The 22,582-nt window shown below is 44.6% G+C and overlaps 1 protein-coding gene across 4 annotated transcripts; it reads left to right on the top strand.

The window, feature by feature from the left end:
- The first annotated feature begins 18 nt into the window (after window positions 1-18).
- Window positions 19-17,471, top strand: LOC136151031 (HLA class II histocompatibility antigen, DM alpha chain). Of its 4 annotated transcripts, none has more exons than XM_065911874.1 (5): window positions 19-194; window positions 14,499-14,783; window positions 16,224-16,502; window positions 16,714-16,842; window positions 17,198-17,471. In XM_065911874.1, exons 1-4 carry the CDS (start codon window positions 152-154, stop codon window positions 16,836-16,838), a joined length of 732 nt encoding a protein of 243 aa, XP_065767946.1. In that variant the 5' UTR covers window positions 19-151; the 3' UTR covers window positions 16,839-16,842; window positions 17,198-17,471. The 4 variants fall into 4 exon arrangements, with proteins under 4 accessions (XP_065767946.1, XP_065767944.1, XP_065767943.1 ...); XM_065911872.1 differs by lacking the exon at window positions 19-194 and adding an exon at window positions 12,381-12,553 and having other exon boundaries at window positions 14,499-14,717; XM_065911871.1 differs by lacking the exon at window positions 19-194 and adding an exon at window positions 12,386-12,553.
- Window positions 17,472-22,582: the final 5,111 nt, after the last annotated feature.

Below are 22,582 nucleotides of genomic sequence, written 5' to 3'. Positions count from 1 at the left end.
GGTCGCGCAAGGGGCCAAGGGGGCCGCATGGCCCAGGCCTTTCTCTACAGACCCAAAACACCCTAACGTCGCTGCTTCTCCGCATCCTCGGCTGCCTATCCCGCTGTCGTCGACCCTATCCCCCCCACTAGTCGCGCCGTACGGGTTCAGCATGGCTGCCGCAGCCCGGGAACGTGCACAGCGCAGGCGCAAAGGTGCGACCGGCTTGGGGGAGGGGAAAGGAGAGTGGGAGGCCGCCGGGAGAGCGGCAGTGCGCAGGCGTGAGGGCGGGCCCCGTGGCCCCCGCGGCTGGGCCCGGAGCGCGCGCAGTGGGTGGCGCGGAAGCGGGCGCGGCGCGCGCCCTCCCGCCTCAGCAGCCCCTCCCCCACTGCAGGCGGCCTCGCTGGGCGTCCTGAGGTGGCCCAACTCGGTTCCTTTTCTGCAGGTGTGAGGGGTGGCTGGGGAAGCCCAGGCGCGGAGTCCAGCAGGAGCGCGCGCTGCTGAGCTGTTGTCAGTGGAGGAGGATGGGGCGTGGACCCGGAGTTGTGAGGGTTTGCAGGGTGGGGTCCCTCCGCGGTGTAGTGTGGTTCCACAGCGGGAGTGTTGTCACCACCCTCTTCGTGCCTGCGGCGGGGAGCGGAGGTGTGGGCGGTTGACGTGGGCATTGTGTTCGGCATCTTTGTCTTAGGCCCGTAACCTCTCAATTCGCCTGAGTCTACCTAGACTTCCTTACTTCATTGAGTGCTGCGGGGAGAGGGAGGTGTCTAGATTCTGCATGCTGCAAAACTTAATAGCTTTCTGATCACTTCCTTTTGCTTTGAGCAACTTTGGGATTCTTAGGGCTTGAGCCACCCAGGTATGAATTTGTAATGAACCTTGCTCTCTTCCAAATTGATGAGCCTCGCTGTGCAGAAGGCACAGGGGCTTCCGAATTTGGTAACAAGGGATGGTTGGCTCGTAAAGCTTTGTTCCTGGGCAGTAATCCCACCCATGACCCTCAGATGGTGATTCAGTCTGTAGTTCATTACCCTCACTCCCCTCCCACAGACCGGAGCAGAAAGGCCAACTTACCGGAGAACTCTTTGGCTTTCCGTTTCCCACCTATAAACGGCCGTGTGTGTGTCTCTTTACTATCATATCAGTACTAAAAATCCTCTCTTCAGATTAAAGACACGGATTTCCCTTTCGACCTGTCAACCCGATCTGTTACTCAAGCTTTCCATTTTCTTTTTTTGTTGATGTTTATTTTTTTTTTTTTCTATTCTTTTCAAGCTTTCCATTTTCAACCAATTGGCGTTTTAAACTGCTCCCTTCCTTCTAGGGGTTTTCCCCACCTAAAAATAAAGAAAGAAAGAAAATAACCTTAATCAATATCATATCCCCTTGTGGACTCTCTTATGTACTTACTGGTCAGCTCCCTTTTCCAGTCAAGACCTGAAATTGTATTCATTTTCCTCTCTCTGCCTCATTTCCTGTTCTTTACCCCATTTCTTCCACTACTGACACTGTCTTGGCAAATGTCACCAAGGACCTTCTAATTGGCAAAATCAGGAAGCACTTTTCAGCTCTCACCTTATTTGACCTCACTGAAGTATTTGACATTTGATCAGGCTTCCTTCCTGAATTTCTCTACACCCTTGATTTCTCTACACCCCTTCTCTCTTGTTTCTTTTCCTGCTTGTCCTACTGTTGCTCTGGTGGCCTTCGTGGACTCTTCTTTAGCCTGTGTTGATGTTTGCCCTGATTTTGCCTCAGTTTGCTTCTAATTGTGTTCATATTTTCTAAGGAATCTCACTCAGTGGCTCAGAGCCTCTCAAATCTGTATCTTTAGTTCAGTCGACTCCTGAGCAAAATTCAGTAATTAATTTTACCACTTAGATAGCCCTCAGACACTTCCACACTTTCAAAACGGTGCAACCTGTATGCAGCCTAGACCTGCTCCTTCTAATAATGTATTATCCTGGCTGATAGCAGTAATTCAGCCAAAAAACCTAGAATCTGGGAGCTGTTCTTGACTTATTTTTGTCACAGTTTTGTATCCCCTTGACTTACCGTTGTGCCTCTGATACAGCTATTGCCCTAGTCACCTGAGCTCTATCAACAGCTTCCTAACTGATTTGCTTGTCTCTAAAGCTGTTCATTATGGTAGCCACTAGCCTTATGTGGCTGTTTAACACTAAATACTATTTTAAATTTAGCTCCTCAGGTGGCCTAGCCACATTTTAAGTTCTCATTAGCCCTTTGTGGCTAGCAGCTGTTGTATTGGACAGGACAAATTACAGAGCATTTCCATCACTGGAGAAAGTTCTCTGGGACACTGCTGCTCTAGATTTTCCTCTCTGCCTCTGCCACAACACTGCCAGGAATGAGCTTTCCAAAATACAACCGGAGCCCTATGCTACTGTTAAGCCCTGTATTAATTCCTCATTGCCTGTGTGATAAAGTTCAAACTCCTGTGCTGGCCAGAAAGGTCTGCCTACCTCTCTAGCGTCATGTCTAGCCACTTGTTCATGGGCCCTGTACTCCAGCCATACTGAACTGTTCCCCAACACGCCATATTGTTTTATACTATATTTCATACATACTGCTCTCACTACATGAAATAGGCTTTTGCTCAGTCCATGTAAGCCCAAATACCCTTATCCAAAAAGCCTACCCTTGCCTTCCAAATTGAGATGACTGCTCATCCTTTGGTGTCTCTTTCTCATAACTGCACCTTTCACAGTGAATGGCATTTATGTGAGCCACATTTCCCTCCCTTACTAGATTTTGATCCTGAGAACAGGTCCATGCTATAGTCTTTAAAGTTTGCCAGCAGCAAACTTCCAGCTTCTGGCTCAGGTTCTGGCCAATAAGAGGTGCTCACAGAGTATGCAAATGTTGAAGCAAGTTGATGTTTAAGTAAGTATGTGACTTAGGTAAGATTGTAATGTTTGTGGTTGGGGGCTCCATGTATGGGAGAAGTAATTGTAATGAGACAAGATTATTGTTATCAGATAAACATTTGAGACACTGGGATTGTGTGAGAAAAGATAGAACAGAGCAGGTCATTTTCACAGAGCATTGCAGTTCAGTCTGGCCAGATAGAATAAGTTACAAGAAGTAGAGCCATAGGAGACTGGAAGGTACATTTGTTTGAGGCAACATGATGAATTCCAGTGCTGTTAAGTTTGGACCTAATAGAGAACCACTGAAAGTTATTGAGCAACAACTTGATTGGAATTATATCATTGGATAGGAATTCTGTCTTCATATCTGTGGTGGCTATCACGGTACCTGTTAATAAACACCAAATAAAAATGTCAGGTATTGGAAGGCGATGAGGCTGGTGGTAGCTAACATTTATTGAGTTCTTGAAATGTCTCAGACCCTATTAAAAGTGCTTTATGTGTATGAACTCTTCTAATCCTTATAACCCTATAAAGTAGATTCTGTTGTTATCACTCCCATTTTTCAAATGAAGCAACTAAAGCAAGAGATGTTAAATAAACATGATTACATGTTTAGTAGTGTCTGGAGTTGGGATTTGAACCCAGGAAGTCTGCCACTAAATGGTATGTTATTCTGGTTGTTTAGGCGAAGCAGTTATTTTAAAGTCTAAGGTTGAGGTTTGAAGAGAAAAAGATTGGTAGAGGTAGATTTGGGAGTCACCTTTGAGGTATCATTTGAATCTGTCATGCAGGTAGGTGAGATTTGTAAGGGAGGAAGTATGGGACAATTTAGTTGTAGGTTAAGCATCCAGATGTGGGTTACATCCTCACACAGGCAGCAAGAATAGGAAGTGGAACCAGCAGAAGAGTATCAAATAAGAAGGAAAAGCAGAACAACGTAATATGAGCAAGCTAGAACAAGAGAGGGCTCCAGTGAGGACCTCACGTTTATTGAATGTATGACTAATCAGGAGTTTTTTAAGCTTGTCTGTGCTATGGACTTGGGCAATTTGGTGGAGCCTTTGGACTTTGTCTGATGATAATATTTGTAAGTGCATAAGTAAAATATGCAGTTTTCAAAGGATTTAAAAGAACTGGGTAATAATGTATCTAGTAATATGTATTTCGTTGCTAATAGAATGCTAATTCATAGATGGAAGAATGCTAATACATTAAGTTAAATGATTTATTTCAAGTCTGACAACTAATGTAGAGATAGCCATTTTGAGACTGTGATATGAAAATGTTAATTGATGGTGATCTCTTGATGACAACATTACAGGTACTGCTGATACTACAAAGACTTATTCTTTTCATTGATAAAGTTAAGTTTCAGTTAGTTAGATGTTCTTAAAAATAAAAGTGGCTCTTTTTATTCCATCCAGGTTCATGGACCCCTGAATTTTATGGCATGTGGACTGCAGGTTAAGAACCCCTGTTCTTTTCTTTCTTTCTTTTTTGATTGTGCTGTACAGCTTGTGACTCTTAGTTCCCCAACCAGGGATCGAACCCAGCAGGGGAAGCACCAAGCCCTAACCACTGGTCTGCCAGAGAATTCCCAAGAACCCCTGTTCTGATTGAATGAGGAGACAAGATCCTGCACAGGGTGTGAGAGCATGAAGGAAGGGGGGAAACTCATCAGGTTGGTAACTGGGGATGGTTACTGACAGTGGAGAGCAGCTTCCGTCATCTAGGGATAGAGGTCAAAGTACAGGGAACCTGAAAACCCGGGCCAGGTAATTCAGACTGAATCTAGTAGAAAGGGAGGAGTCGCTGAGTTTTTTTGGAAGGAGAAGCAAGCGTTACTTTTATAGGAAGACTTACTTAACAGGGTGCACCATGGATTGGCTTTGGAGAGACTGGAGTGGGTCAGGTCGGAACCACAGCATACATTCACACATGGAATGAAAAGGAACAAAGTCGTCACAGCATTAGAACTAATTGCACTGAGAAACCTCAGTGTCGTTCAGGAGGCCCTATGTGGTCTTGCTTCTTCCTGTCTCGCCTCACATCTGTCTGTTGTCTCTTCTCACTAATTACCATACGCCAGCCACACAGGTCTCCTCTTGAAGGAACCAGCCCCTCACCTGCCTCAGAGCATTCTCTCCCCCCACCACTTCGCTAACCCCTGCTCACAATTCAGATCCCATCACAATATCTCTATGTTCCATTTCAGTTAGTCTTTCTACGGGTCTCAGTTCATTTCCTTTATGCCGCCTTTTACAATTTGCTTTTGTATGTTTGTGTGTTTACTTATTTAATGTCTCTAGACATTAGAGACAAGTTTTCATTAGATTACAAGTTTGATCATGTAGGTGCCTGGTGCCCAGCATACTATCAAGTACATAGAGGACAGTCTATAAATATTTGCTAAATAAATGAATGAACCTCTTTGAGCTGAGGAATTCTTATTTATATAATGGTAATAGTAAATTCCAACCTTGTAGAGTAGTTGACAGCATGACTGTATTCTAATAATGCAGCCAAAAAGGAAGAATGAATATGGATGTGAAGAGATACACTGAGCAGGAAATGAAGGGAAGGGTGGGAGCCGGGTGGCCAGGTTTACTCTGGGCTGTGGCAGAGGGGAAGAAGAAAATGGGAAGAGGGGTGGTGTGCATGGGGAAGGCAGTGGGAGTGAAGATGTTTGTAGAGTGGCCCATAGACTTGCCTGGTGAGATTTACTGTTGAAATACCAGTGTTAGAAGAAACAGTCTATCATTCATCTAAGTCTTGAATGTTCTTCCAGGCCCAGTTTTGCACCTTCAGTAACCTACAGCCCATTTATTCATACAGTGAGCAGTCACTTGCTGGTGGGCTTTCTTGGTACATGCTGAGAGTGTAAAAAAAAGAAGAGGATAAGATCCCTTGAGACCCTGCAGTGGGAGTGAGGTGACTAAAGCAGACATTAACAGAATGATAAAATACAGATGATGGGAAGGGCAGGCAAGTGCTATGGACACATACCAAGGAGGTCACTCATCTCCATTCTGGGTTCCAGGGCTTTCTGAGGGAGCTGAAATTTCAAAGGACTTACACAGAGATAGATTAAGAGGATTCAGATCATTTAAGGATCACGTCAAGGAAAGCAGACTGCAGAGAACTATTGAAGGTTTTCATATAAATACGATGTGATCAAATGTACTAGTAAAAAGATCCCCATGGCAGCACTGGAAAATGAGAGTAAGATTGGAGGCAGATCAATTCTAAGAAAACTGCAGTAATCCAGGAAAAAAATCTAACCACAGAGGGCCTGAACCAGTAGGAATGGAGGACAGACTCAGGAGATATGGAAGAGGTAGGATTGATAGACTTAGTGAACAACTGGACGAGATGAGGAAGGTGAAGTTGTCAAACTTGACTCCCACATTTATGACTCATCTGATTGGGTAGACACTCAGCCTACACAGTGAGCTCTTGAATACGGGAGCTGGAGCATGCTGGGAAGGGAAAGTGGTGAGTGAGTTTTGTAAATTCTGAGATAGAACTACATTCAGTGTAGTAATTCCTGAACTTAATTTGCCTAAAAATTCACTACTGAACATTTAACAGGTTTATGAGACATCATGTAAAATAGGAAACTAATTTTAAAAAATAAAAGCGCAATTTGAAAACCACAAGAGTGCTTTCTATTTCAAACTTTCTCTTAGACATTTTTGAGGTAGTCAGGGGGGAAAAATGAACACAGACTGGGTTAAGTTAAGTAATCATTTTTAATTTTGTTACTTGTAGTGATAGTGTGGCGGTTAAGTTAAAGGAAAAGTTATTATAGATATTCTTAGAAATGTTTCCTGGTGAAATATAATGATAGCATTTGTTTAAATACTCTAGAAAAAAAAATTGTGTGGAATAGGAGAATAGATAGAACAAAAATAGAAGGCTTTTAGCTTGCTTAAATTATTGAAACTTCAAGCATATAGGGGGAGACTTCCCCGCTGATCCAGTGCTTAAGAATCTGTCCTGCAATGCAGGGGAGCAGGGTTAGACTCCTGGATGGGGAACTAAGATCCCACATGCTGCAGAGCAACTAAGCCTGTGTGCTGCAACTACTGAGCCTGTGAAGTTGCTCAGTCGTGTACGACTCTTTGCAGTCCCATGGACGGTAGCCTGCCAGGCTTCTCCATGGCATTTTCCAGGCAAGAGTACTAGAGTGAGTTGCCATTTCCTTCTCCAGGGGATCTTCCCGACCTGGAGATCGAACCCAGCTCTTCTGCCTTGCAGGAGATGCTTTACTCTCTGACCCACAAGGGAAGCCCAACTTAGTAAAGAGTCTGTGCACTGCAATGAGAAAGATCCTGCATGATGCAACTAAGACCTCACGTGCTGCAACTAAGACCTGATGCAGCCAAATTAAAACAAAAAAGTGTGGGGGGGGGGTTTACTAGATTCTTTTGTGTCTGTTTGAAATTTTCCATGATAAAAAAAAATTTCAAACTTGGTCATAGATCCAAAGGAAATCATTTAGTGGAATATAAATATTATAATTAATTAATCAACATTGAATCAAGTCATAAAGTATATTTTGAATTTGTGGCAAGACCTGTGGTAGACCAGAAGTCATCTAGTAGATGATAGATATCATTTGGGAGTTGACTGGGAAATATCTGAATATTTATACACCGATTTTACCTTATGTTTATGCCTCAGGTGATCTCATGCCATTGTCTGGGACGCCGTATGTTCAAGATAGCTATGTTGAGGTGGTGGTTAGGTTTGTGATAATTCTCTTTTCTTCAGAAGTAGTTCTAAGACACAGAGATGATATTGTGCCTGGCCACTGCTAGTTGATCCAGAGGCCCATACATGATACAAGCTGAGACAGTCAGATTGTGTCTTGTAGCAACATGAAACTTGAAAGATAAGATGCTGGAGGCATTCGAAGATGAGGTATATTAATGGCAACTCAACCCCTGCTGCTAAGGCCCCTGTGACTCCGCTTCCTGAGACTAGCTGATTTCTCCCTTTTATTTTGTGAGCTAGCTCTATATCCGTCCAATAAATCTCCCCTCTAAGGGGGCTTCCCTGGTGGCTGAGATGGTAAAGAGTTTGCCTGCAGTGCGAGAGACCTGGGTTCGATCCCCAGGTCAGGAAGATCCCCTGGAGCAGGAAATGGCAGTCCACTGTGGTATTCTTGCTTGAAGAATTCCATGGAAATGGGCCTGGTGGGCTACAGTCTGTGGGGTCACAAAGAGTTGAACACAACTGAGCGACTAATGGGCTTCCCAGGTAGCTCAGCTGATAAAGAATCCACCTGCAATTCAGGAGACCCCGGTTCGATTCCTGGGTCAGGAAGTTCCCCTGGAGCAGGTACAAGCTACCCATCCCAGTATTCTTGGGCTTCCCTGGTGGCTCAGACGGTAAAGAATCCGCCTGCAATGCAGGAGACTTGGGTTCGACCCCTGGGTTGGAAAGATCCCCTGGAGGAGGGCATGGCAACTCACTCCAGTATTCTTGCCTGGAGAATCCCCATGGATGGAGGAACTTGGCAGGCTACAGTCCATGGGGTCACAAAGAATTGGACGTGACTGTGTGACTAAGCATAGCACAGAGTGACTAACGCTTTGACTTTTTGCTTAAAAGTTAAGCTAGAATTGGTTTCTATTGCTTACAATCAAAATAACCTTATTAAATATAATTATTACATAATAAAATTACTGTATAAATATCTTTGGTGTCTTGTTACATCTGTGTTGAAATACATTTTAAAATAAAAATTCCTACTATCAAATTTACGTTTACAAAAATTTCTTGTGGGACCCTATTTTGTGGTGAGTACAATCTGAGAACCGCTGTGTACAACACCCAAGTGATATGCCTAAGGGCAGTTTGGTGTAAGGATGGTGTGGAATCAGCCAGGTCTGAGCCAAAGGGAGGAATTTGGAAAATGTCAGCAAATAGGTGGTAATGGAAGATAGTGAGGGTAAATGCCATTGAGAGCAGGTGTAGAGTGTAAGAAGAGAAGAGGTTGAGGACAAAACTCCAGGGACTCCAATACTTACGGGTTAGCTGAAAGAAGTCCATAAAGACGACAGGATGCCAGAGAAGTTGGAAAAACTAGGAGAGAGTGCTGTCAGGGATGCCAAAAAATAAACCGTTTTAGGAAGAAAGGCATGGCCAACTGTGTCAAATCTTGCTGAGACTGCAAAGAGTCCATTTGATTTAGCAACACAAAGATGTTGAACTGTTTCATTGTTTAGGGTTAGGGATTAAATGGCAAATATGAAAGTAGATGGTTGCCCACAACTTTTTCAGGAAACTTGGCTCTGTCAAGAAATAGAAAATGGGGCAGGCGTACAGACAGATGGAGGGCTGAGTGTTAGAAAGCCAGGACCTATTGGGTTCACAGGTGTGAGGGCTCTATTTTCAAATGCATTCATATCTCGTCAAAGTGAGTTACTGGGATACAGAACTGGCCACCTCCCCTTCTTGCCTGCAATTTCCACTTCCCCAAACTGATAACATACTATTTTTGAGATATCTATTAATGGGGTTGTTGCACGGTCCTGGGAGGAAGAAGAATTACGTAGAGGGAAGGGTAGTTATAAATGTTTTAACTTGTTCCCATTTGTACAGGGAAAGAACAGTTAACCACAGCCTTGCCTCCATCTTAATGATGGATGGTTGAGTTTCTCTGCATGCTGTACTTGTCTACATGTATTCTTGGTGGGGAGCTTGGATCCTCTTTGCCTTGTCTCTCCATCCAGTGTAGTTGCAGTGTCTGCCCCCACGTGTTCCTAGGCCTCCCACTAGTCCTCGAGCTCTTCCCCCAGACCTCCTTCCGAACAGTGTTGTATCTGGGACACACTAATGAATTGCCATCCCCAAGGAGGACTGGGGCTCTTTGGAGGGTGGGTTTATTTTGGGTCCCCCACCCCATTTCTGACCACACGTAGAACCGTGTGCAGCAAACTATGGTCTGAGTAACATTCAACCCATCTGCTTTTATATGGCCCAGGAACTCAGAATGGTTTTTTGTTTATAAATGATTGGGAAAAAAAGTGAAAGAATTGGGGACATCCCTGGCCGTCTAGTGGTTAAGACTCCGCACCTCAATGCAGGGGACTCAAGCTTGATCCCTGGTTCGGGAACTAAGATCCCACATGCCTTGTGGTACGACCAATAAATAAATGATTTGGAGACTCTGCCTGACTACCCTTGCTCTCTCCCCGCCCCCCCAATAAAAAAAGGATTATATTTTGTAACTCATCAAAATTATATGAAATTTAAATTTCAGTGATTTATTATCTGGTCCTTTATAGAAAAATGTTGCTCACTCCTGGTGTAGAACTGTAGGTGGCCATGCGCCATCTGTCTCCACCAATAGTTTTGGTGATGTTAATATGACAGTGACCGTGAAAGTTGCTGTCGTATCCAACTCTTTGTGACCCCATGGACTGTAGCCTGCCAGGCTCCTCTGTCCATGGAATTCTCCAGGTCAGAACACTGGAGTGGATAGCTGTTCCCTTCTCCAGGGATCTTCCAAACTCAGGGATCAAACCCAGGTCTCCCTCATTGCAGATGGATTCTTTACTGTCTGAGTCACCTTCTCTCTACTTTCCTAGAGCTTTCCTAGTGGCTCAGGGGTAAAGAATCTGCCTGCAATGCAGGAGATGTGGGTTCTATCCCTGGGTTGGGGAGATCCCCTGGAGAGAAGTGGTTACCCACTCCAATATTTTTGCCTGGGAGATCCCATGGACAGAGGAGCCTGGCAGGCTTAGTCCAAGGGGTTGCAGAGTCGGACACGACTGAACGACTAACGCTATTTTCCTAAGGGGCTGAATCTTCCCCACCACAGGAATTACTGATGGATTAATCCACAGAGGAAGCCTACCCCAACCCTGGCCTTCTACCCACCACCACACATACACACACTCACACACATGTATGTACCCTTTAGTGTTTGGAGATATGCAGAAAGTCATGGGGGTGTGTTTGGGGCTGTTATGACTGCTGTTGCTTGTTTCTCAGAAGGGAGTATGGGTTTTGAAAGGACTATGTTCACATAGATTGATTTCTAAGATTACTACTTAATTGCCACATTAAATTTTTCTCACTGCCTCCCCCTCAAACCCCTTCTGTCTTTTTCTTCTCTATCATACTTGCAGCATATACACTGACAGTTTCTTCCCCGTCTCCCACTTCTCAGCCCACCACAATCTGGAGTCCACTCCCACTACAGTGCTGAAACTGCTCCCAAACACATTTATCACCCATCTCATAATGACCAAATCTAAGGACGCTTTCCAGTCCTCCCTCGACTTCTGAGTAGCGTCTGATAATGCTGACCTTGCCCTCTTCATGGAACACCTTTATTTCTCTGACTGCTCTTCATCTTTTATTCTCTTGGCTCCCTGGACGCTCCTACTGCCACCGGGTTCTTAGAAATGTGTGTTTCAGTGACCTAGTTAACATTCAGTGTCTGTGTGTCCTAGACTGTTCTGTCCAGGAGTCTGCCAAGGTGTGTCTCCCAGCCTTCCTGGGAGGTTGGCTTCTTCTTAGATTCTCTCAGCAGGGGGCATGGGCTCATATGTATGCCTTAAGCAAGAGTTTCAAACTCAGGACTGGGAATAGACTCAGGTTTTCCTCTGGTGCTGGATATGTGGATTGTCTTGGACATTTAGTTATCAAGAGGTGAAAGGGATGGGAGTAGCCAACGGTGTGCCCTTCTTTGCGTTGGGCATCTGCCTTAAAACCAGGATCCTGCATGCTGTGTGGTGCAGCAGGAAGCAAAGAAACAAAAACCCCACCTGTCTTGTGCTGTAACAGAGCCTATATGATCTAGCTCTTGCCTACATTTTTAGCTCATCTTAAATCAACTATATATACCCCAATAAACTTTTTTAAAAAATAAAGATAAAAAAGTAACTCCTAAAAAAAAATTCTAGCTCCTCTTGACACTCCACCTTCACCCCCTGCCTGTTACCAACAGGAACACATGAACAACCTCCAGCTATTACAGTCCAACTATACAGAGGTCTCCAAAGAAAGGAGCTCTGAATGCCTTTGACCTTCACCCCTTTGCCTGCTCCTTGCCCTGGGTGGTTTTTCTCTCCTCACATTCTGCTGGCCTGTTTTTCCTTCAAGACTCTTATCAGCCTTCCTAATTACGTCCCACCTGTTCCTCCATCCTTAGTCTGAAGAGCCCTGGGTCCGGGTTGGGGGGCGGGGTTTGCTGTGGGGAAATGAGCTCAGTTTATTATTTGGCCACGGGGTGGTGCTGCTCAGAAGAGTCCCTTGGTCTGATTACAGGCTGAGGCTGACAGCCGGCTACTAAAGAGGGATCCCCACCAGGAGGCAGACATTCCTCCACTGCCTCCCCACGCCAGCTACACCCCAAGGCTGGCCGGGTGAAGGAGCCAAGTCCTGAGAAGGTGGTTTGCTTCAGGTCTCTCCCCGGCGACTGATAACGTCAAACCCTACACTTTTTGTGATTGGCTTATCCGGGATGACAAGGGCAGTGGTGGGAAGTGAGCTGGAGAAACATGATCTGGGAAGGAATTTGGGGACCTGGGTCAGCTGGCTGGTAGTTCCTAGCCCCCTGGGGAGGTGTGAAGATATGGATCATGAGCTAAGCCAGGAAGCTGCGCTGCTACGGCTGCTCTCCTTTCTGTGGCTGCTGCCCCTGTCCCGGACCGCCCCTGAAGGTATGACAGTACCTCTCATTGACTTCCATCCTGATTGGGGTAGAGCCTAGGGAGCCCGGGTATTTGAAAGTGACAAGAGTGCTTAGTAAGTGGTGAAAGTGTGATGAGAGAGCCCGAAATGATAGCAGAGTTGGGAAAGAGAGCCATGCTTTGGATGGATGGTAAACAATGCCTGAGGTGCTTCGTAGGTTCCATTGAAGACGGTCTCCTGAAGCAGAGATTATTATATCCATTTTCCAGATGAAGGAAATGAGACTCAGAGTTTAAGTAACTTGGGCAAGTTTCACCCCTTTAGTAAGTGGTAGAGCTGGGATTTGAACAAAACAGGTGTTATCTCCACTGTTCCTACTTAGGAACCCTGCACTCTGAAATCAGTTCACCTTAAAATTCTTGAAAAACCTCCTAACTTTATTGGTCTGTAGTTTCTTTCTCTGAAAAGGATGGAGTGGAATGGAAGAAGAACCTGGAAGATCCCTCTTACTCTGTCTATCATTCTGGGTATTGGGTTTTGAGTAGAATCTTTCTGGCTGGGGAGATTCCTGCCAGGAGTTTCAAAGAATTAGGGATTATTTCCTGTAGCTACGGTACTATTCCCCCAGTCCTGTCTTTGCAATGTCTGCAGGGCTGAGGGAGGGAAGATATTTTCAGAGAGGCCTGGTGCCAATGAAGTGCCTGAAAAGAAGCTGGAGAGTGATTTTATTGTCTGCCATGGACTTCCCTGGTGGCTCAGATGGTGAAGCGTCTGCCTACAATGCCGGAGACCCGGGTTCAATCCCTGGGTCAGGAAGATCTCCTGGAGAAGGAAATGGCAACCCACTCCAGTATTCTTGCCTGGGAAATCCCATGGATGGAAGAGCCTGGTGGGCTGCAGTCCATGGGGTCGCAAAGAGTCGGACACTGAACGATTTCACTTATTTTGTGTCCGAGTGTAGGATAGGGCAGTATTGTCTATGGCTTAGATCACGACCATTCCTCCATCCATGTGAAGACTGGGAAATCCAGTCTTCACAAGTCAACAGGATGGCCTCCTGGGAATTACACAAAGGTCTCTTCTGTGGGAGAAAGTAGCCCTGTGCCAGGACTTCCCAGGTGGTGCTAGCGGTAAAGAACCTGCCTGCCAACGCAGGAGGTGGGTTTGACTCCTGGGTCGGGAGGATCCCCTGGAGGAGGAAATGGCAACCCACTCTAGTACTCCTGCCTGGAGAATCCCATGAACAAAGGAACCTGGTGGGCTACAGTCCATAGAGTCGCCAATAATTGGACACGACTGAATGGACTTAGCACGCATGCATACAACTCTGTGCCAGGATGCATGGCTTGGTAAGCAAAATGCAAGCTGAATTTCAGCCACAACTTACCTCCTTGGCTGGGTGCTTTGGGGCACAAAAATACAGTCAGTGCTGTGACCCTGTCAAGTGAATTTGTCACTTTAGATCCTAGAACCTTTTACTTGTTAAAGCTTTAGATGGTTGATGTTTTTATGGACTGGGGAAGTTTGGAGAGATTCCGTAATTTCTCTCTCACTCTTATTGGGAGGCAGAGCCTAAGTGACAGACACAAGAGGGGTTGTAAACCCATCACTGCCCCCTCCTCCCTGGAGCAGGGCTTGCTGTTTTCTTTTATTTTTTTAAAAAATATTTATTTATTTGGCTGTGTTGGCCTTTAGTTGAGGTAAGCAGAATCTTCATCACGTTATGCAGGATCTTTCGTTGCGGCAAGTGGATTCTCTAGTTGTGGCGCAAAGGCTCCTGAACTATTGCTCAGTAGTTGCAGCGCCCAGGCTGAGTTGCTTCTCGGCTGTGGGATCTTCGTTTCACAACCAGGGATCCAGCCCGAGTCCCCTGCATTGCAAGGCAGATTCTTAACCACTGGACCACCAAGGAAGTCCCTTGCTGTTTTCTAAGGGGATCCCACCTCCCAGAACCCCGCCCTGTCTCTTTTGCAGCTCCTGCTCCGGGGTGGAGGGATGAGCTCCAAAACCACACGTTCCTGCACACGATGTACTGCCAGGACTGGAGCCCCAACGTGGGGCTCTCTGAGGCCTACGACGAGGACCAGCTTTTCTCCTTCGACTTTTCCCAGAGCATCCGAGTGCCTCGCTTGCCTGAATTTGCTGACTGGGCTCACCAGCATGGAGATACTTCCGACATTATGTTTGACAAAGGTTTTTGCCGGGCCATGATCGAGGAAATTGGCCCAAAACTTGAAGGGCAAATTCCAGTGTCTAGAGGTCAGGGCATTTTCCTGCGGGGTGGGGAGGGGAGCTGCCCCCTTAACCTCATTATACACTGAATTTTCCCCTTTCACACCAATTCCCCATCTCTCATGCTTTCTGGTTCTCCCCTTGAACCTTGATTTTTTGATCACCCGTGGTCTGTACGCTGTTTTTGTCATGGGCAGAAGAAAAGCCCCTTGGATGTAGTAGGATTCAAAATTATGGAACTTGATGAATTTAGCAGGGACCAACCGATGCCTTCTGACTGTTGGCACTTGTGTTATAATCGACGCTTAGCAAGATGGAAGGGGAGAATGGAAGTATCTGATGATGTGCCTGAATTTCATTTTCTTTGTTTATTTAAAAACTTGAGTTTGTTAGGAAATGTTGATGGATCACAGTCGATGAAAGCCCTAGCTGAGTTAACGAAATGGTAGTTAACTGCCTGGGTAAAATAGGCTTAACTACATGGATTAAGTAAGCTCTGTTTATATTTATTTTATTATTCTGCCATAATTGTTTGGACATCACAGTGTGTTTTTTTAATTGAAATATAGCTGATCCACAGTGCTGTACCAATCTCCGATGCACAGCAAAGTGACACAGTCATGCACATGCGTACATCCCTTCTTTAATATTCTTCTCCGTTGTTGTTTATCCCAGGAGCCTGGATATAATTCCCCATGCCACACAGCAGGACCTTGCTGTCCAACCATTCTAAACGAAATAGTTTGCAATCATAATGTGTTTTAATGTGCATTTTTCAAGATTTAAACAATACCACATCAAAACTGAGTTGACATTAATTGGATAACAAGATAGCTTAAAAAACACATATAGACGTGATCAGCATGTCTTTCAAATATGTCCAAACATATAGTTCTTGAAACTATCCTTAAAATCAGTATTTTCAATGTTTTTTACCAATTGGTTCTTTTTTTTTTTTTGGGTGGTGGTTACCTTTATTTTTTAATTTAATTTTTATTTTACATTGGAGTATAGTTGATGTACAATGTTGTGTTAGTTTTAGGTGTGCAGTAAAGTGGTTCACTTACACACATACATATATTCATTCTTATTCAGTTTCTTTTCCCACATAGGTTATTACAGAATATTGAGTAGAGTTCCCAGTGCTGTAGAGTAGGTCCTTATGGATTATTGATCTTATATATAGTAGTGTGTGTCTGTTAATCCCAAACTCCTGGTTAAAATGTGCCTGCATTTTTAATGAGAAGACAGCCCGTGGTCAGGTGCCCACGCGGTCCAGACCGAAAGTGCTGCAGAAAGTTAGGGCGGTGGGCAGGCGTGGTCTGGCTCTGGTCCGGGTCTGGTTCTTGCCTGGGCAAAGACCTCCCCCAGAGCCCCAACTCCTCATCTCTCCTCCGTGTGCCACGGCCCCTCCATAAACGGGGGTCCCATCTGAGCTTCCTTCCCTCACCCTCAATCTCCCCACAGGGTTCCCCATCGTTGAGGTGTTCACACTGAAGCCCCTGGAGTTTGGCAAGCCCAACACGCTGGTCTGTTTCATCAGCAACCTCTTTCCACCCACACTGACCGTGAACTGGCAGTATCAGTCGGCACCTGTGGAAGGAGCTGGGCCTACTTTTGTCTCTGCAGTCGATGGACTCACCTTCCAGGCCTTTTCCTACTTAAACTTCACACCAGCAGCCTCTGATCTTTTCTCTTGCATCGTGACTCATGAGATCGATGGCTTCACAGCAATCGGTTTTTGGGGTGAGACCCTTCTCCCTGGAAGCCTGGTTCCTTTGTGGGGCAGAAGAGGGGCAGACCCATGGGAGGGCTTCTTTCTCCACCTGGCCCTTGTTCAGGCCGTTTCCGCTCTGCACCGACCTCACTCTTCTCAGCCTTGGGGTCTGCCCTGTCGTAGACAGTCACATCATCCCCAACCAGGTCTCAGGGCTGACCAGCTCCCCATTTTCTCCAGTGCCCCAGAACGCGCTGCCCTCTGATCTCCTGGAGAACGTGCTGTGTGGCGTGGCCTTTGGCCTGGGTTTGCTGGGCATCATTGTTGGCTTGGCCCTCATCATCTACTTCCGAAAGCCATGCTGAGGGGGTACGTCGGGGCATCTGGAGGGGGCGGGAGAGCCAGGCGCAGTGGTGCACATGTGAGTTTGCCGGGGACCGCCTTGTGACCCAGGGAGCACGCAGAGTGGCCCTTGGGTGGGGAGGCCTGTATCCGGCACACCTGTCCTCCTTGTCGAGGTCCTAGGTGCACGCAGGCAGTTACAGGTCAGGAGCATGTCTTTGCATGGGGGAGGAGCAGTGGGGGAGCCGGAGGAAGGGTGTTTGGAGATGATCTGGAGACAAGGAGAGAGCAACTTCTGGATGGTGTTGCCAGTGGGGAAGGGCCTTTGGGGATGAGAGGGACCACCCCCGCAATGGATTTTCCCCATCCTCTCTCTCCTCAGGCTGACTCTTCCTGACTAGAGTCTGATGCCAGCAGCTGCAGCCGTCCAAGCAGGAGGTGTTCAGGTTCTCACATCCTGACCAGGATCTCTCCTTCTCAGAGCAGGAGGCCCTGGGACTCCTCTGGGGTGTGTGTCTGTGTCTGTGTCTGTGTCTGTGTCTGTGTCTGTGAGAGCATGTGGTTGCACCCAGGTTTCTCAACTGAGGGCTCTGCATCCAGGGGAACCCAGAGTGGCCTTCTGATCACAACCACACCCCTGCCATGTCAAGGCAATAAATCTCATTTCTTAATATCGGTGTGGCTTCTTTTTTAACTCATGATATTTTATTTCTGGATATTTTAACTTGAGTAGGTTATCATGTCAAACTAAACATGCCTTCACCTGACGCAGTTTGCCCTCATTAGGGAGAGAAATGGGAAAACCCCTAACTCCTGGCTGACTTCTGCTCCCTGGTCTCCACACAACACAATGGCTTTTACTCCTATCAGTTCAGTCCATTCAGATGCTCAGTCATGTCCAGCTCTTTGCGACTCCATGAACCGCAGCACGCCAGGCCTCCCTGTCCATCGCCAACTCCCGGAGTCTACCCAAACCCGTGTCCATTGAGTCGGTGATGCCATCCAACCATCTCATCCTCCTTTGTCCCCTTTTCCTTCTACCTTCAATCTTTCCCAACATCAGGGTCTTTTCAAATGAGTCAGCTCTCTACATCAGGTGACCAAGGTATTGGAGCTTCAGCTTCAACATCAGTCCTTCAATGAACACCCGGGACTGATCTCCTTCAGGATGGACTGGTTGGATCTCCTTGCAGTCCAAGGGACTCTCAAGAGTCTTCTCCAACACCACACTTTAAAAGCATCAATTCTTCGGTGCTCAGCTTTCTTTATAGTCCAACTCTCACATCCATACATGATCACTGGAAAAACCATAGCCTTGACTAGACGGACCTTTGTTGACAAAGTAATGTCTCTGCTTTTTAATATGCTGTCCAGGTTGGTCATAACTTTCCTTCCAAGGAGTAAGCGTCTTTTAATTTCATGGCTGCAATCACCATCTGCAGTGATTTTGGAGCGCAGAAAAATAAAGTTGGCCAGTTTCCACTGTTTCCCCATCTATTTGCCATGAAGTGATGGGACCAGATGTCATGATCTTAGTTTTCTGACTGTTGAGCTTTAAGCCAACTTTTTCACTCTCCTCTTTCACTTTCATCAAGAGGCTCTTTAGTTCTTCTGTTATTTTCTGCCATCTGCATATCTGAGGTTATTGATATTTCTCCTGGCAATCTTGATTCCAACTTGTGCTTCCTCCAGCCCAGTGTTTCTCATGATGTACTCTGCATATAAGTTAAATAAGCAGGGTGACAATATACAGCCTCGATGTACTCCTTTTCCTATTTGGAGCCAGTCTGTTGTTCCATGTTCAGTTCTAACTGTTGCTTCCTGACCTGCATACAGGCTTCTCAAGAGGCAGGTCAGGTGGTCTGGTATTCCCATCTCCTTCAGGATTTTCCACAGTTTGTTGTGATCCACACAGTCACAGGTTTTGGTGTAGTCAATAAAGCAGAAATAGATGTTTACTCCTATCAGTCTGTGCAAAATATGTGAGCAATGAAAGCAGAGCCTCTTTCTGATAATCTGCTCACACAGTGGTGGAGGAAGCTGCTTGCATTTTTTTTTTTTTTTTTGCACTCTACTGTTTGTGAACATGTTCATGCCTAGTAGAGGGTGCCTTGAGGAATATATAACTACCTTCAACCTTCACCGTAGCTGGGAAAGGAAGAGCTTCAAAGTGGGAAAAATAAGACTTCAGATGCTGTTCTAACTCAGTCATCGTGGTTTTATGAAAACAGTGTAATCAAAAATCACTGAAGTGAAGTGTGACCAGCTGGGAAGGGCCCAGAATTTCTGTGTCCTCTTAGAGGACCTGTTCTGTGGCCTGAGGGGACAGTCCAGGGAGAACGCCGCTGCCGTGGGTGGGTGGTGGTGGTGTGGTGGGGGCACACGACTAACGGTGGTCGCTTCCATTGTCTGCACTTTGCTTCTTGCTTCTCTTGAGGTCTGGGAGTTGCTTTGAAGGAGGGAGTGGCATTAAGATGAAAAGTGAAATTATTTTGGTGTTGGTGCAAGAGTCTCTGTTTTCTGCATTGTATCAGAATCTAAGGGAAAATATTCACTTCTTCCGAGGACCTGGCACCTCCTCTGAGCCATCTTATTTCTAAGAGTAGCATGTGTACTGGTTAAGAGTATGGGGTGCAGAACCAGACCACTGGGGATCCAATCGTGACTGTAGCTGTGTGCCCTTGGCTGAGTTCCTTAACCTCTCTGTGTCTTGGTGTCATTTTCTGTAAAAGGATGATGTTAACAGTGGTGCCTGCCTGAATAAGGTTGCTGTGAAGCTTAAATAAATTAATATCTTGCAGAATGCTTAGAACAGTGCTTGGCACGTAGAAAAAGTGCTTGTAACTTAGCAAAGATTTTCACTGGGGAATTTATCAGCGTCATTAACTTCTTTTCTGGAAACAACTTTGAATCTTCCTTCAAGTATTATATGTTCTCTTTTTGAGATCTTTTTCTTTCACTTAACCGTTTTGCATCTGTCCCTTGTTGCTTTCTAGTTCTTGATTTCTCTCTCTCCAGTTTCCAACCTATCCAGAAACTTCCTGCCACTCAAGCCTTAAAACTGCTTTTATTTATTTATATGTGAGTATTTTTGGCTGCACCTCTTGGCTTGTGGGATCTTAGTTCCCTGACCAGGAGTGAACATGGACCCTTGGCAGTGAAGGTGCAGTCGAAAAGCACTGGACCACCAGAAAATTTCCAAACCTTTTTTTTAACTACACTGTGTGGCCTTAGACAAGTCACACCCTCTGGGCCTCCAACTCCTCATCTGTAAAACAGTGGGCTTAGGTGAGATGCCCTCTGATCAAGCATTCTGTGATACTGTCACTTATAATATTCAAGAAACCTTCCAGACCCTCTCTCATCTGATGTCCCCCTTAAATAAAAAATTTAGTTCCTCCTCTTCCATGAACCTGTTGCTGATCCTCCAGCCCCGACGACCTCGACCCACTCAGCCTAGACTCTGGTCTCACGGCTGCGCTATCCTGGTTCAGCTGTTAGTTTTTTCACATAGCTGCTTTGTCATTGCAGTGATGCAGGGGCCATACACATTTACGCGCCCACCCACTCCCACTTTCCTTTATTGTCACTGACACTTGAAATTATTTGACTTTCAAATGTTGGCAATTCAGTGGGTGTCAAGTGGTCTTACGTTTTAATTTGCTTTTCTTTACCTTACTAGTGAGGCTGGACATCATCTCCTAGGTTTCTCTCTGTGTGAATTGCTGATTTATATTGTTCATCTATCTTAAAAATGGCTTTTTCATGTGACTGCGGGGGGGGAGGGGGTTCTGATATATTCTATATAGTAATCCTATGTCAGTATATAAATACTGCAAGTGCCTTCTTCCACTTTGCTGCTCATCAGTTAAATTTGTATATGGTTCCTTCCCTAAGTAGAATGATTTCATTTTCATGGTCAAAACCCATATGGTGGGAAATCCCTGGGGGTCCAGTGGTTAAGACTCCATGCTTCCAACAGAGAAGACACTGGTTTAATTCCTGGTCAGCAAACTAAGATACCACATTCACGTGATGTGACCAAAAACTTAAAAATAAAAAAAAATAAAAAACCCCCATATGGTTTATGTTTTCATAATCTTGAGAAATTCTTTCCAGACCCAAGGCAGTAAAGTTATAATTTTTGCTGGAACATAAAGTGATAAGGTGAGTCTCCATATTCTCAGTGAGAATATTTTTAAAAATTTTTGGCCAGTTTCAAAATAAAAGTTTTAGGCATATAGAAGTTATAGGCAAATAGTCAAATGTCTACTAACTACTTTTATTTAGTCACTCATAAGTTTAAAATCACATAATTTATAACATAGTATTTTAACACATATTGCTGTTTCCACTTTCATGTTCCATAAAATAATTTTTATTCTAATTCTTCTCATGTATTTTTTTTTGATTATGCTAATGGTTTCTAAATTATTTGATTGATTGATTTAAAAATAAATCCGTTTATTTAAACTAAAACGCCCCACCAGAACCAGTTTGTTCTTTTCTCCCACCTCCTGGCCCCAGTCTCTGGCACCCACAGATCTGTTCTCTTCTGTTTCTATAAGCTTGTTTATTATTATTCCACATAAAAAAGAGATTATATGGTATTTTTCTTTCTCCAACTTATTTCACTTTACATAATGCCCTTGAGGTTCATCCATGTTGTTGAAAATGACAATATTTTATTTTTTATGACTAAATGACATTCCATTATATGTACGCACAACAATTTCTTTATTCTTTCATTCACTGATGGGCAGTCAGGTTCTTTCTATGTTGTGTCTACAGCAAAGAATGCTGCAGTGAACATGGGGGTACCTATATATATTTGAATTAATGTTTTTGTTTTCTTTGAATAAAGACCTAGAAGTGGAATTGCTAGATCATATGGTAGTTCTATTTTTATTTTTTTGAGGAACATCTACACTGTTGCTATATGTCTGTATGTTGCTGAATCCTTACGCAATAATGGTAGGAATGGAAGTTGGTTAAGTCATTGTGGAAAACAGTATGCAGGCTCCTCACATATTTACTAATTGAAATCATTTTAGAATAATGTATCTTCTCCAAAGAGCTTTGAAAGAGTGGCCATAATTTGGAAAGGGAAAAACTTAAGGACTTATATCAAAGGTAATTCTCTCTTTTCTGATGAATAATTTTGGGTAAAAATGCTTTGCTTTATATTTATCTGGCCATCTGTGATATTGCACTAAGCCTTCTTCTATTAGTGTTTGTTATTCTCCTTTTACATTTGGATCTTTACTGATCTGGAATTTTTGCATATGGTGTGAGTATGTTTACAACTTTCTTTTTCTCCAAACACTAAATTGACATTAATGCCATTTAGAAACTATTTGATTTATTGCCAGGAATTTTATGCCAAATTCCCCCACATGCATGGGTTTGTCTCTGAATTATTCAGCTCAATTGGTTTGTCAGTTCCTGTGTTCACTTAAACATGTTTAAATTATTAAGGCTTTTAAAAAATGTTTTCATATTTGATAGTGCTAATTTCCATTTCTTTGCCACCTCACTTCCCAGAAAACTACACTATCTTCTTCTTTATCAAAATTATCTAAGATTCTCATGGACTTTATTATCATATATATCTTAGAATCAGCTTGTCAAATTCTCCCCAAATTCTGCTTTTATTTTGGTTACAAATATGGGGGGAACCTGACTTCTTCATTGTGATACGATGCCTCATCTATGAATAATGATATGTCTCTTCACTTCTTGAGGTCTTCATTTGTGTACTTTAATA

This window comes from Muntiacus reevesi, chromosome 20, assembly GCF_963930625.1.
Source record: "Muntiacus reevesi chromosome 20, mMunRee1.1, whole genome shotgun sequence".
Classification (NCBI taxonomy): Eukaryota; Metazoa; Chordata; class Mammalia; order Artiodactyla; family Cervidae; genus Muntiacus; species Muntiacus reevesi.
This window is presented reverse-complemented; position numbering and strand designations above follow the sequence as displayed.

Bases quoted from the DNA above. Each gene is read 5' to 3' on its own strand.
- LOC136151031 (XM_065911871.1), top strand. From the start codon at position 12,466: ATGGATCATGAGCTAAGCCAGGAAGCTGCGCTGCTACGGCTGCTCTCC. The intron at 12,554-14,498 runs GTATGACAGTAC...TCTCTTTTGCAG, and splicing joins GTCCCGGACCGCCCCTGAAG to CTCCTGCTCCGGGGTGGAGG. The intron at 16,503-16,713 runs GTGAGACCCTTC...CATTTTCTCCAG, and splicing joins CACAGCAATCGGTTTTTGGG to TGCCCCAGAACGCGCTGCCC.